Here is a 14,552-nt window from a genome sequence, read left to right as displayed (position 1 = left end):
TATATATATAACTATATATATAACTATATATATATAGTTATATATACCTATATATAACTGATGGTCTTATGTCAACTACATATATATGTAGTTGACATAAGACCATCAGTTGGATGGTGTTAATGCAGTATGCAGGATATGAGGGAAGACAGTGAGGAGGAGGCAGTACTCCTTAGTCTGATTAAGCATATCAACAGAAAAGCAGGGGGTGAGTCCAGCCACAGGGCCAGCCCGCCTAGCCCCAAAGGAGGATGAGGAATTTGGCTCCTTCAGGAACTTGGGTATGCAGACAGTGGGGGTTTCTCAGGGTATTATTCCCCACATACCTAGCCTTGAAATAGAGGACAGGGTGAGTCTGGCCTTATTCTGCATGTAAGGGGGAGGTCTTCAAGGTAGATAAGGTTAAGGTTAAGCTCTGGAGACCAAAGGTCTGCAAGTTTGGAATCCCTGTGGACGAGCCTGTTTCACCATAATGTCATACAGGGGTCAGGATTTTTAATTCTGACTCTTTCTAGGTTCCACATTATTTTCCCCACTTCTGGAGTTGGATCATAAAGAAATCTTTCTTAAATATCTGTGTCATCATAGACAGAAGGTGTAGGAGGATTGGTCCAAAATTGTTGCAGAAGGACCATAAGCTATACAGTGCTGATACCATCTTTAACAAAGGTCACTAGTCTATTTAGGCAGGTAAGGGTACATAGTGGAAGCAAAGGAATTTTCCTGCCTATAGTTTGCCTGAGAAAAACTTTTTCCCTATGGGGGTACAATGTTCTATGCTGTTTCTGGGGTACAATGTCCCACAATGTCCCATGTCATCTCCCCCCTCCTCCAAATATCTAAGGGAAGAAGGATGATGGTTTCAATCTTCTGTAGCTTCTTCAAGCTGATACGGGACGTAGAATCCCTGAGAGGAGGAGGAGGAGGAGGAGCTGTGGGCACAGGGTCTTCAGAGGCATCTCTGCAGAGAATGCCAGGGTCCTGAAGGCTTGGAGACCAGAGACTATTTCCCCAGACTGGCAGACTGGTCACAAGGGGGAGCATCCATCCCTAAGGCAGAAGGATAGGACACAGGACTGGGGAAAAAACTAGAACACCAGATCTAAAGAGAGAAAATTAGCACAATGGAAACTGATAGTAAACATTAACATTTGGGTATCTTAGCCAACAGATTTTATCTCCAGAAATCATCCTCTAACAGGAATTGAACCTTTTAGGATATTTGATTCCTAAGTTGTTTGCAGAGTTGGCATGTGATGTTTCTGTTACAGAATACCCTTTTGCAAAGCCCACATTAATATGGCATCTATAACTACTTGCATAACAATACTTTACAGATAAATTTCTTTATCCCAGATTCTGAAGGAAATCCAGAAGGCTTTGGATTATATTTTCCAAGCTCAAAATCCCACTTCAGTTGTGGTAAATTAAGGCTGCAAGCTACAAGTCATCTATTACTACACTTCACCTACTTCTCAAAATGTGTTCCCTAACAATTGGATAATTTTCAATTATTAACCTAGTAGGTTGTTTGGGGAGGTGGAAACATTAATTTTACATTTTGCATTAAGTGCTGATTATGGGAACGTGCTCCAAAAAGGGAAGGCAGATAGGAAAGCATTTCCTCTCGTCCCAAGGATCACATAGTGAGGGGCTCCATGTACAGGCCAAAGCTGTCACTAGCTCATGCCATCCTTGTGTCACTCAAGGATTAGTCGTCTAGATGGTCAGAAGAGGTCCAGTCCAGGTTGAGCCCTAGAATTGCCTCTCTAACCATCGCAGAACATTCTCTGTCTTTTGCACTATATCACCAGTGGATCCCAGAAGCCTTTTCCTTCCTTAAAAGACAAGACTTACCCATTACAACTCAGAGAAATTCTGCTAAGCAGCAGTCTGAAAACAAATTTCCATACCCTCAAACAAGCCTTTCACATCCCTACCAGGCTGATCACTCAGTTATTCAATAATTAACATCTCACACTTTAGTCACAAAACCTGAATTAAGGAACAGGAGTGCTGGGTTGAGTAGCTCCACAGTAAATATAAATCAGGGCTCTATCGTCTCCTGTACTTGGGAAGACAAGCCATACAAGAATCACTTCAGGGTAACTTCCCAGAGAAATTCCAGAATCATTTGTGATTTTGCCAGCACTACACATTAATTTTAGAAATTATCCCTAGGTCAAGGATCCAATTATAAGAGTAGAACATCTTTCTATTCTCTTTCACCTCCTTATCTGTTCTCTTTCTCTCTCCTTCTTCCTCTCTCTTTTCCCCTCAAATCCTCTGCTTAAAAAGCAGAATACAACTTCCATTTACCCATCACAAATCTGCATACTCAGGACATCCAAGTCTCTCTCTCTTCTCTATTCACCTCTTCACTTTCTCTGATTTTCTGTTACCATCACAAAAATAAACATACTGTTTGGTATCCCTTCAAATGCTCATCAGTAAGTCCCAAGAATGGAGACACTGTGTCTTTAGCATAGGGCTCATCAATTATGAGATTCAGTTCATAGTACAACTTGGTAAACTGAGGTAACCACTGAGGAGTGAACAAAATCTATGAGGTTTTGCTGACATTCAAACAATACTTAAAGCACATGTTTTAGCAATAATTCACATAAAAGTCATTTTTAAAGGAATATCATAAAGCATGTGGTATTACAGGGTCTATTTCCAATGACAAGATTTGAAACCTTTTAAGCACTATAAACCTTAAAGCAAGCCTTCTGACCAGCAGCTGCTTATCTCTTTTCAAGACCAGGAAGTTAAATGTAATAATAAAGTTACTCCACTTTAATCCACTGAGATGAAAAACCACTTATGATAACTTTAAGCCCAAGAAAAGCATTTTTGATCCATTTAAACACTTAAACCTATTTTCTTTTTTAAACCCCCCCATGGTGGAAAGCTAGATAAGGAAAACAGTCTTCTTGGGACTCACGTGGGCATCGTGCAGAGATGGCAGCGACCCTGAACCCCTTCACTCCCCTTAACTCTCCCTTCCCCCTTCCTGCCCTTGTGACAAAAGAGATGCACCTCCCGGCCACACCCCGATAGCCCAAGCAGGAGGATCTCAGATTGACCTCCCAGTCACAGAATGGAGTCACGTCCACCTTCTCGAAAAGGATACAAAGACCCGGAACGGGGGCATGGAAGGGGGCAGCCCCGACAGTTGCCTCCCTCATGCTTCGTGCTGCCATGCCATGTTGTGGAGGGCAACCCCCCAGGGTTGTTCCACTCACGCTGTCTTGCTGGCCATCGATCCTATCTTACTCACTGCTAAGTTAAGCTTGGAGTCCTCTCATCCTCGAGAAAGGCCTCCTTCCCGAGCCCAGGGGTTCACCGTTTGCACCCCTAGAACAACTATACTGCTAAAAACCCTATTTTACAAGATAGCCATGACTTTTCTATCAACTTTTACTTGCTTGAACATCTCCTGAAAACCTCTGAAGTAGACAATTAAAATATCGGGAAAGGGGGAGCAGAGCTGGTTAGGTCTCTTATGCAGAGGGAACTCTGCTTGCTCTGCTCCCTGGCCCCCTGGGAGTGCCACTGCGCTAGAGGAGGACTCCAAGGAACAAGGGAAATTGGGGAACTTATATACCATTTGGGAAGATCCAGGGGCTGGGAAACATGATTGACATTATACTGGTAAGGATGGGATTTACAATGAAGCCTGGGAAAGGAATCCTAGCCAGAGGCCAGGGTGTCAGGGAAGGGGCTGCTAACAATGTCTATTAAAGGCTGGGCCCTGCCCAGGTGTGCCTTCCAGGGAAAGGGTCTCTGATACAATGGGGAAGACCACCTAAGACAAAAGGGTCTTTAGCATTCCCTTCAGGGTGGATTCTCAGGGGAACAGGGAACAAGTACAAGCTTTGGGGGTCTCCAGCCTTACAAGCTATTTCTAAAACTTGGGGTTCATCAGATCTCACTAAGCCCCAAGTTCGGGGTCTGTAGATTCCACGTCAACAACCTATTGAGTTGGAAAACTTAATTCTCTTCATAGTCCAAATGCTACACATTTTGTATTCATTCATCATTACTTTCTAGCAATTGGAGTCTAAATACATGTTCATCTCTAGATCACGAATTCCTTCTTATACATTGGACACATTTTTAAAAATAACACTGTTTAGAAATTCCATCATTTCCAGAATACCAAATTCTTAGTACGTGTATTATTAAAACTCGTGCACAGATGAACCACTCTAAAAACTTCTTGTGTGCCGAATGATCACCGGTTGCCAGTTCTGACAGCACATACATTAGAGGAACATCGCATCTTGAAAAATCCCAAGTTTCAATTCTAGAACAAGTTCTCAATATCAACATGACGACTTTTCCTGAATGACCTCTACATCCACAAAGTAGCCAGGACAGTTACTGTCCTTACAGAATAAACATTCCCTCTCTGTCAGACTATTGGCTATTAACCACATTTAGACAATCCTCAATTCACTGAAACCAAGGCTTAACAAACTTCTAACCATGAGTTTTTGTGCTCAATAAAATATGGCTAATATTTCACATTTGACTGACAGTTACCACAATAAATAAAATTACATTGTACCATATCAAAAATCATTAGCAATCCTCAACCCTTAAAATCAAATCTCAAGTGAAAAATGCTTCTAATTGTGCAGTAAAATCTCCCTTTTCTGGGGGAAGCTGGGTAGCTCAGTGGATTGAGAGTCAGGCCTAGAGATGGGAGGTCCTGGGTTCAAATCCGACCTCAGACACTTCCCAGCTGTGTGACCCTGGGCAAGTCACTTGACCCCCATTGCCCACCCTTACCACTCTTCCACCTAGGAGCCAATACACAGAAGTTAAGGATTTAAAAAAAAAAAATCTCCCTTTTCTGCTCTGAATTTTCTTTTTTGCTCCTTTGGGGGCCCATCCAAAGGAAGAAAGAGGAAAAATCATTGAACAGATACTTGCTTTTGTGTCCTCCGCTGGGGATTTTTGACAGTGGGAAGTTCAATCTTCCAACTCCCCTTTTTTCCTTTTTGTAATGTCCAATTTAAGAATACATAGAGATGAGACTGTGACAAAGACAACAATAAACAGAAACATGCAACTTTGTGACCAGCACGCTTTAAAAGGAAGAAAACAGTTCTTTAGGATCCATGTTTAAAAGAAATATTTGCAGTGACAAAATTGCTATCTGCTCCTGGTGGGAGTTTGGAGATTGGGAGGTGAGCCTTCATCAGGCTGATTGGATTTCTTAAGAAAAGAACTTTGAAATCCCCTCCCTATTCAAATGTTAAGTCTGCTGCTGGAGCAGCCAGAAAAGAACTTTGAAATGTAGATGTGGAATTGCAGAATGCCAGCAGTTTTCTCCTCCAAACTCCTAGGGAGGGTTGTGGGTCCTCGCCTTGAAGTCCGGGAAGTGGGCTCACCCTGGCCCATGGTAAGGACTAAAATAACACCAAAGACACAGACACAGCCAGTACACACAAAAGATGAACTAAGGACGGTTTAAATTGACAGATTCCTGCCTGGGAGTCGCTCTTCCAAAGAGACCCAGTCCCAGTGGGCAGCGCATCCGCTGCCCCAAGGGACCTCTAACCCCTTTTTCCCAGAAGCCTCCAGCCTCCTTCCCAAACTTTCAGGGGCCCTTTTAATCCCCTCTTTTTCCTATTCCCAGAGGCCTCTAACCTCTGTTCCCAACTTTCACTCTATTGTGGCCAACTTTTCTTACTTTTCCACCGGAGAGTGCTGGGGAGCTTCCCAATCCTTCCAGCCTAGTCTCTTGAGATCTAGGAACCGCATACTCGATCCGTCCAGACTCAGAAACAGGCAGAACTGAACCACTTATTGGGATGGACTTGGCTTAGGCTCCCTTTGTACAAATCCCAAAGTCGGCGGGGTTAACCGAGCCACTTAGTCATATGCCCCGTCCCGTGATTGGTTCCCCATAAAGGTGCAAACACACACCACACTCACACTCTCACACACTCACCCCAATCGTAGCTCACCTGGAAAAAAAGTGTCTCTATCTCTTGATTATCCACTCAAGGGGGAGCGATCCCAGACGAGCCCCCAAATGTTAGGGTTTGGAATCGAGACCCAAGAATGGAGATCAAAGATAATGCAAGTTACGGAAGACACTTTATTACTAGCGTGCACACCAAGAGGGCTCCCAAATAGAGCCACGCTTAGGGGGAGGATTACTGGGGTTATATAGACTCTAGGAAATGTTTGCATAGATAACAGGGTATCTCTAATTCAGGTGGGGGGCTGCAGCTCTTTCCAGGAAGGGGTCCAGAGGGGGTCTTGGTTCTCTGACTGCCATAAATCCATATTCTGTATTTGCTATCCAAATTCCTACCTTACCTGCTATAAGTGTCACTGACTTGCTATAATCTCCAAATTCCAACCTTACAGTAGGGCAGAGTGGGACGAAGACTCTGAAAATGAGGAGGTATGGAGAGATAAGTCTTCCTTATTCTGGGGTTTTTTAGAGTTCTGTTTAATGCTTTTCATAAAAGCCATTCTCTCCCCTATACTCTCCTCAATATTGTCCAGTCTTGAGTTACACTCAAACTGAGCTTGTGGTCAGACAGAATTAGAGTAAGAAAGGGAATTTAAATCTATGCTTATCTCTCTTTTCTGTTTCAAGTGATTATTAATAAAATTTATAGAAAATAAGAACATGAAGATATTAATTTTAAATATAACCCCCCCCCCCCATGCTAGCTGTGCATCCTTCTCATCTGCTCTGGTGTGACACTGGGTCAGCCCACAGGTTTCTGACTTAGAACTGTTCAGAAGAGCCTATCTTCATGCTGACCTCTGCTGAATCAGCCCAGCATACACACAGCACATTCATGCTAAAGGTGGAGGTTATGTCAATGGCATGACTGACCATGGTAGGGACCAAGACACACTGGTCAATTTACTTGAGTCAGATGATACTGTACTACCGCATCACTTCTCTTAAAACAGTGCTATACAAGGGGGCCACTCACAAGGCTAGGAGTCTTCCGTTGCTAACCAGAGTCCAGCTTTATTGCGAGACTGGCCCTCTCTTAATAAACCTATTTCTTTTTGACTAGGAGACTTTGTTTAATTGTTGGTGTTTCAGCTAATAAATTTCCACCACATAAGGAAAGGAGGAAAGGAGTGAGGGAAGGGAAGGGAAGGAAGGAGGAAGGTAGGAAGGAAGGGAGGGAGGAAAAAAGGGAGGAAGGAGGGAGGGAGGGAGGAAGGAAGGAATATCATCTAGGACAGTGATGGTGAACCTATGACACAGATGCCAAAGATGGAATGCAGAGTACTTACTCTCTGTGGGCACATGGCCACCCCTTACCTCCACCCCTTGGAATTCATTACAAGAAAGGCAGAGGGACTCTGGCAGAGCTGTTTCCCTCCCCCTCTCCACCTTGTCTGATGACATTTTCTCACATTCCCCCACCCCAGGAGCCCATCAGGAGCACTTTCTTCCTCTCCTGTGGGGGGAAGGGTATAGCACTAGGTCTGGGGGTGGGGTTGGAGGGCAGGGCCCAGCACTGCATCTCTAAAAGGACTTGAAGAAGCACTAGCAGTGGGAAGGGACTGGAAATGGCTGGCAGAAAGTGAGATTTGAATCTTACTTACAGACTCTTGAAAGAGGCCAAAGTTATGAAGAAAGAGACAAAGAGGGAGAGCATTTAAGCTATGGGAAACACGGCCACGACAAAGGCATGGAGATGAGAAATGAGGTATGCTTTGGACTACAAGTAGGCCTGTGTGGATGAATCACAGGGTGTGTGAAGGGCTGTGAGAAGACTGAAACACAGGGAAGGGCCAAATTGTAAAGAACTTTAAATGTCAAAAACATAGGATTTTATATTTGATCTCAGAAGTAATAGAAAGCCATTGGAATTTATTGAGTAAGACATAGGAGTGGGACTTGGTTAGAATTATTTTATCTCTGTAGAGGATGAATTGAGGAGAATTAGAGATTAAAGGCGGGGAGTCCAACCAGCAGCCTATTGCAATAGTCCTGGTGAGGATAAGGGACTGCAAGGAGGTGATAGTGTCAGGAGAGATATTACAAAGGTAAAATCAACAGACCTCCATAACTGATTGGATTGGGGGGGCAGGGGAAGAGAGAGGACTTGAAGATGAGGTCTAGATCGGGGCCTGGATGACTGGGAAGATGTCGGTACTCTCCATGTAAAGAAAGGAGTTTTGGGGGAAGAATGAATCCAGTTTTAGAAATGTGAAGTTTGAGTTGCCTGTGGGACATCCTGTCTGAAATAGCATTTAGATATCATTAGTTAGATATTAGTTTAGACATCATTAGTTGGTGAGGTGGGACTGGAGCTCAAGAGAGTCTAGGACTGGAAACGAGATGCAGAGAGATGAAAATCTAACCCATGGGAGCTGATGAGCTCACCAAGTAAGGGAAAAGGGCCCAGGACAGAGGCTTGGGAGAAGCCCCTAGTTTTGGATCATATACTTACACTATATCTACACAAAGGAACCAAGCCCCCTGGGCTATGAGTGTAGGCTGATCTGGATAGGCTCTCTGGGGTGCCCTGGGGGGATGAGCTGGAGCCCGTTCGCTCCCTCTACACCACCTCCGACCTGGCCCGGAGCTCCCCAGCTTTCAAGGGTCAGAGAAGCGGGCTGGGGCTGCCACTGAAATGCATCATTTACTCTCCCAGCAGGAACATGTGCCACAACACACATTGGCCACCAGGTGGCGCAAGACGCACCAGCCCAAGCCAGCACTCAGCGGGCCTGAGCGGTTTCCCCATAGGTTGCAGAACTCCCTCTGCTCGCTAGAGGGCACTCCGATCACACGAGCAGATCCCAGCTCTCGCGGCACGGGGCTTTGGGGCTGCATGGGACGTGGGAAGCCTTTCAAATGATCCTCTCTTGGGGAAACTGAGGCCAGTGCCTCACGGCGCCGCGAGCTCCCAAGGAACATCAGCCACCGGGGCAAGACTAGGGCTTCGAGGCGCAGACCTCATGGACGCGGGGCGGGGCAAAGGTGGTCTACCGGAGCGGATGGCCCAGAACAGGTTAGCCGGTACGCCCACGCCTCGCCCCAGCCTGTGGGCGGAGCCCCAGGAGAACATCCGCCCAGCGGCGTTTCTTTCCTGGAGCGGGGCGGTGGGTGGTGTCGCTCGCCGGGGCAGGGCTTCTTGATGACGCCTCCGAGATGGGCGGGACGTCGCTGGTGTGGTTTCCCTTCGGGGCGGAGCTGTCGGGGAGGTGCTCCCCTTGTGGGCGGGCATTTGGGCAGTAGGCGGGGCCGCTGACGCCAGCGGCGCCCGGGAGGCGGGGGCTGGGGTTCATTGATAAAAACGCCCGGCCTCCGCTGAGTGCGAGCTGAAAGCTGAGCAGAGCTCCCGGGGATAGGCGGGTGGAAGACTGGCCGGAGGCCGGAGTCGCGTGCGCGGATCACGGGACCGGGCTCTCGCCCTCCCGGAGCGCGGAGCCTCGGCCATGGAGCCGCCAGTCTTCTACTCCTCGCAGCTCTTGCCCAGCCCGGAGCCCCGTTCCCGGGCCCCCGGCGCGGACAGCGACCCCAGAGCCGGGGCCCGGGAGTTCGAGCGGGGTAGCTCAGGAGCCGAGCCGCTGTTGGACCCCACCCGCCTCATCAGAGACCCGCAGAATGGACGCACCTACTACCGGGGCCGTCTCCTGGGCAAGGTAGGGTCGGGGCAAGGCGGCCCCCTCCCCCCAGGCCGTGGGGAAGGACTCGGGCTGTAGTCCGGCACTTTGCCGCTATGGAGGGGAGACTGAGGCAGCAAAAAGGCTACGGATGGGGACCGCAGCGTCCTCACGGCCGCTTCATTCCCGCTCCAGGGGGGCTTTGCCCGATGCTATGAGGCCACGGACACCGACAGTGGGCACATCTATGCAGTCAAGGTCATTCCCCAGAGCCGAGTGGCCAAACCACACCAGCGAGAGAAGGTAGGTCAGATGGGAGGAAAACCAGGCTGCCAGCTGGACCATTCTGCTCTGGGGTTAGCCTGGGGGAGGGCAGGGAATGGGAGGGGAGGGGGTGAGGTGAAGAGGAAGAGCCTGTGGCCAGAGTGGCCCCTCTCGCTCTGTCTAGATCCTGCAGGAGATTGCCCTGCATCGAAGCCTCCACCACCGGCACATCGTGCGCTTCTCTCACCACTTTGAGGATGAAGGCAACATCTACATATTTCTGGAGCACTGTAGCCGGAAGGTTAGGGGCGAAGCCTACACCCCAGCCTAAGTTTCAGGGGACAAAGAAAGGGATAATCAAGGGGAGGTTTTCCCCCACAAGCACCCATGGAGGAGCTAGTGGGGCTGGGATGTTTGCAGGGCCTGAGCTGAAGTTTTATTTTTGAATCTCAGGGTCATTGCCAAGGCCAGGCCACTTCCTGGACCTCAGTTTTGTCCCTCTCAGTGGGGCCCTTATGGCAGTTTTTTTTAGCATCCTGGGAGGACTCTTCCCTGAAGTTTGGGGGGAGGGAGTCCCTCAGACCAGTGGGCTGCTGCTTTAGCCTGCCAACTTGTTAAAGAATTCCCTCACAAACACCTTTCCCAGCCTCCTCAAAGGGAGAGAGAGGAGACAGGACTTGGTCTCCTGGAGCCCTCTTTCCATCTCACAGCCTGAGTGGCCAAGCTGGGAAGAATCCTGGAGAGACTGGCTCCTTTATTTCACAGGGAGAGTCTGGGGGGGTCTTTGCCACAGCTCCCCCCCATTACTCTGTTTAAGGGGCTGATGGTTTTTCCCCTCTAGTCTCTGGCCCACATCTGGAAGGCAAGGCATACACTGCTGGAACCCGAGGTTCGCTACTACCTCCGACAGGTCATTGCTGCTTTGTGCTACCTGCACCAACGTGGGGTCCTTCATCGAGACCTCAAGCTGGGTGAGCCCTAGGAGAGGGACCCCAGTGGGGCTGCTTAGGGCCCCTTCCAGGAGGGAAGGAGGGCAGCAAGGTAAGAAGGGTTGGCCATGGGTCTGTCGGCCTGTGTCCCAACCCTAATGCACCCCTTGGCCTTCAGGAAACTTTTTCATCACCGAGAACATGGAACTGAAGCTTGGGGACTTCGGACTGGCTGCTAGGCTGGAGCCCCAGGATAAAAGGAAGAAGTAGGTGGCAGGGGTCTTGGAGGCCCCTTCTTAGCCAGAGAGGCCAGGGGGGCCAGCTGGGATGGGAGTGTGGCCTTCTGTCACTAATGGCTGTCCATTGTCCCTGGGACAAGGGGGTGTTATCTGGGACATGGAGACAGTCTGGGCCTTTGTTCCCAGCTGGGAATGGACTAGGCGGGGGAGGCAGGGGAGGCAGGCGGCTGTATCTTTTCAACACCTCCCTCCCCTTTCCCAGGCCCAGAGAAAGAAAGGCCTGCTGGGTTGATGGGGGGAGGGCCAGCCAGGAGGACTAGGCTGTGGCCTGAAGTTCTGACTTAGGAGACCCAAAGCCCCAGGGGGCTCTGGCTGCCTCTGAGCTTCTCCTCCCATCCCTTCTGTGCTCTCAGGACCATATGTGGGACCCCCAATTATCTGGCTCCGGAGGTGCTGCTGCGCCAGGGTCATGGCCCCGAGTCTGACGTGTGGTCCCTGGGCTGTGTCATGTAAGTGTGTCCCTTCAGGGGGCTGGGCTGGGGCGGAGGGAGGGCCCAGGGCCCTTTGGGAGACCCTCCTCATGAGGGCCCACCAAGCTCATGGCCCATGGCTGCCACGCCCCCTCCCAGGTATACACTGCTGTGTGGGAACCCCCCCTTTGAGACGGCTGACCTGAAGGAGACGTACCGTTGCATCAAGCAGGTTCGGTACACGCTGCCCTCCTATCTTTCCGCGGCTGCCCGACACCTCCTTGCCACCATCCTTCGTCCTGTGCCTCAAGACCGGCCCTCCCTGGAGGAGATCCTTCAGCATGAATTCTTCACCAAGGTTGGTGGTCAGTCGGGGGCGGCGGGGCCCTTTGGCCAGGGGGTGTTCCGGGGGACTCCTTTGTCTGACACCCTGGTTTCTGTGCCTCTTTACTCAGGGCTATACCCCAGCTCAACTGCCCCCCTGCAGCTGCACCACAGTCCCTGACCTGACACCTCCCAGCCCTGCCCAAAGCTTCTTTACTAAAGTGACCAAGAGCCTCTTTGGCCGCAAGAAGAATAAGAGTAAGCTGGTTCTGAGGGGCAGCAGGGACCTGGGAAGCCATAGAGGGTTAGGGGAGGAGAGGAGCCCTGGGCAGGGCAGAGCAGTAAGGCTGTGGTACCTCTGTTGCCCAGGTAAGATAGCTCCCCAGGAGCAGGACAACCTCTCCCGCCTGGTCAGCGACCTCGTGCTGACATCCATCTGCCCTCAGAGCAGCACCAAGGAGCCGAGGCAGGCCCAGGTGAGCTGTGGAGCTGGGGTTGTGGGGGCGGGTGCCTTTGGCCCTCCTGACCTTGCTCACCCAGCCTGACTCACCCCTGCTGCTGGGTGAAGCACCTTGGGATGAAAGGGGCCTGGCAGCGTCCAGCCCAGGCTAATTGCCTCTGCCTTGTTAGACCCTGGCTGTGGGTGTGACTGCTTGTAGCCAGGGACCCCAGGGCTCGAAAGGAATGGCTGGGAGGGGGCTGCATTTCCTCTTGTTCACCTCCCTCCCTCCCTTCCCAGGAGGAGGCTGATGTTGCCCCCAGTCTGGCGGAAACAGCCCCAGAAGAGGGCTCCCCCAGGTCCTTGGCAGCCCTGGGCAGCAGCAGTGAGGGTGAGCTGTGGAAACTGGGGAAAAGTTCCCAAGAGTGGCCTGTTTGGGGGTGCGTAGGAAACTGTTCTGAGCCCTTCTCCCCCCTCCCATACACTTTTCCAGGCTCTGAGGAGTATCTGACCGCAGCCACAGTCATGGAGTCGACCCTCTGTGCCCTCCGCAACTGCCTGGCCTTCATGCCCCCAGGTACCTGGGGAGGGTGGCCGAGACCCAGGGCTGGAAGAAGGGTAGAGGGTGGGCGTCTCTGGAAGCCTGTGGGATTGGCAGCCCCTCACCCTGTCCTGTGCCCCTTGTGCCCCCTCTCCCCCAGCTCAGCAGAGCCCAGCACCCCTGGCCTCACCAGAGCACCTGCTGTGGGTCAGTAAGTGGGTGGACTACTCCAACAAGTATGGCTTCGGTTACCAGCTGTCCAGCAGGCGGGTAGCCGTCCTCTTCAATGATGGTGCCCACATGGCCCTGTCCTCCAACAGGAAGTAAGTGGCCCGTCCCCAGGTTCCTCCCCTCTGCTGGGAGGGTCCCTGGCTCCAGACCTCATTCCTGCCACTGCTGCCTGAGGACCCTGGGGGGGGCTGTTCTGAGACACCCTCTGACCCCCACCTTTCCCCAGGACGGTGCATTATAACCCCACCAACACCAAACACTTCTCCTTCCCGGTGGAGGCTGTTCCTCAGCAGCTGCAGGGCCAGCTTGGGGTCCTTCGGTACTTTGCCTCCTACATGGACCAGAACCTCATGAAGGTGGGTCAGGGAGGCAGCCCTGTCTCTGGGTGGGGGTTGGAGCCCAAGCTCCTTATGCCCGCTGGCTGGGCCCTGGAGAATTCATTTGTGAAATGACCCCATCCATGGTCAGCAGCCTGAGCTGACCAAGTCCCTGTCCCCTGCCCTAGGGTGGGGACCTGCCCAGCGTGGACGAGACCCAGGGCCCTTCACCCCTGCTCCTACAGTGGGTCAAGACAGACCAGGCCCTGCTTCTCCTGTTCAGCGATGGCACAGTGCAGGTGAGCGGCAGCTGGGGGCAGAGGCGAGGGGGCTGCGGGTGGGAGCAGCCCCCTGACCCACTTGGTCCCCACAGGTGAACTTCTACGTGGACCACACCAAGCTGATCCTGAGCGGCTGGGAGCCGCTGCTCATCACCTACGTGACCCGGGACCGCAGAGCCCGCACTTACCAAGCACCGCACCTGCAGCGGCTGGGCTGCAGCAAGGAGCTGCGGCTGCGACTGCGCTACGTGCTGCGCCTGCTCCGACAGCGGAGCGGGACCTAGGGACTGCTGCGGGTCCTGTGGACCCTCCCCCGCGGGCTACCTCCAGAATCTGCCCCAGCTGGCTTAGAGGGCTCCTCCGTAGTTGGGCAGGGCCCCGAGGCTTTAAGGAGTGGGCTCCCCACTAGGCGGACTGAAAGAGCCAGACCCTCCACCTCCAGCCTCCAGGCCTTTGTCCGAGGGTGAGGGGGTTGTCGCTGCCCCTGGCGGGCGGCCTCCCCTCCTCCTCGCCCCCGCGTTATTTATGACAATAATTATTTTTATTTATTGTAAGCTCGCTTTATTTCCTTCTCCGCCCCACCCCTCACTCGCAATACACGCCGTGCACCACAGCCACGGCGAAGAACGTGGCTGCGCACACCGAAGCAGACGCATACCCGTCGCTGGCCGCGTCCCAGAGAGCGCGGCTTGCCACGCGGACGCCCTGGCCCGCGCACTGCCCGACCACCACGGAGCACACCAGCTTGTAGCGCGGCGGCAGCAGCTCCCTTACACGCCTGCGCACCAGCTCGCAGAGGCCGCGCGCCAGCGCCCCGGCCCCGCCTGCCGTGTAGCGCGCCCCGCCCAGTGCCCCACTGAGCAGCGCCTCCAGGGCGTGCTGCACTTGCGCAGCTTCCCAGC

The 14,552-nt window shown here is 51.7% G+C and overlaps 2 protein-coding genes across 2 annotated transcripts in view; one reads left to right on the top strand and one right to left on the bottom strand.

Annotated features, from left to right (window-relative positions):
- The first annotated feature begins 9,373 nt into the window (after window positions 1–9,373).
- On the top strand, window positions 9,374–14,017 carry PLK3 (polo like kinase 3). The gene is made up of 15 exons (XM_044671794.1): window positions 9,374–9,654; window positions 9,811–9,918; window positions 10,064–10,180; window positions 10,721–10,850; window positions 10,987–11,074; window positions 11,461–11,556; window positions 11,677–11,875; window positions 11,973–12,099; window positions 12,211–12,317; window positions 12,581–12,671; window positions 12,774–12,857; window positions 12,982–13,144; window positions 13,279–13,408; window positions 13,558–13,668; window positions 13,743–14,017. Exons 1-15 carry the CDS (start codon window positions 9,448–9,450, stop codon window positions 13,932–13,934), a joined length of 1,950 nt encoding a protein of 649 aa, XP_044527729.1. The 5' UTR covers window positions 9,374–9,447; the 3' UTR covers window positions 13,935–14,017.
- Window positions 14,018–14,194: 177 nt separating this feature from the next.
- The window catches only part of DYNLT4 (dynein light chain Tctex-type 4), a 6,356-nt gene continuing 5,998 nt past the window's right edge, over window positions 14,195–14,552 (bottom strand). Inside the window, exon 3 of the mRNA XM_044671795.1 lies at window positions 14,195–14,552. This exon is cut by the window's right edge and continues 11 nt beyond it. Within this exon, the coding sequence (XP_044527730.1) occupies window positions 14,236–14,552 (317 nt within the window). The 3' untranslated portion in view covers window positions 14,195–14,235.

Source organism: Gracilinanus agilis, chromosome 4, assembly GCF_016433145.1.
Source record: "Gracilinanus agilis isolate LMUSP501 chromosome 4, AgileGrace, whole genome shotgun sequence".
Classification (NCBI taxonomy): Eukaryota; Metazoa; Chordata; class Mammalia; order Didelphimorphia; family Didelphidae; genus Gracilinanus; species Gracilinanus agilis.
Note: the sequence above shows the minus strand (reverse complement) of the source record. Positions and strands in the feature narration are given on the sequence as shown.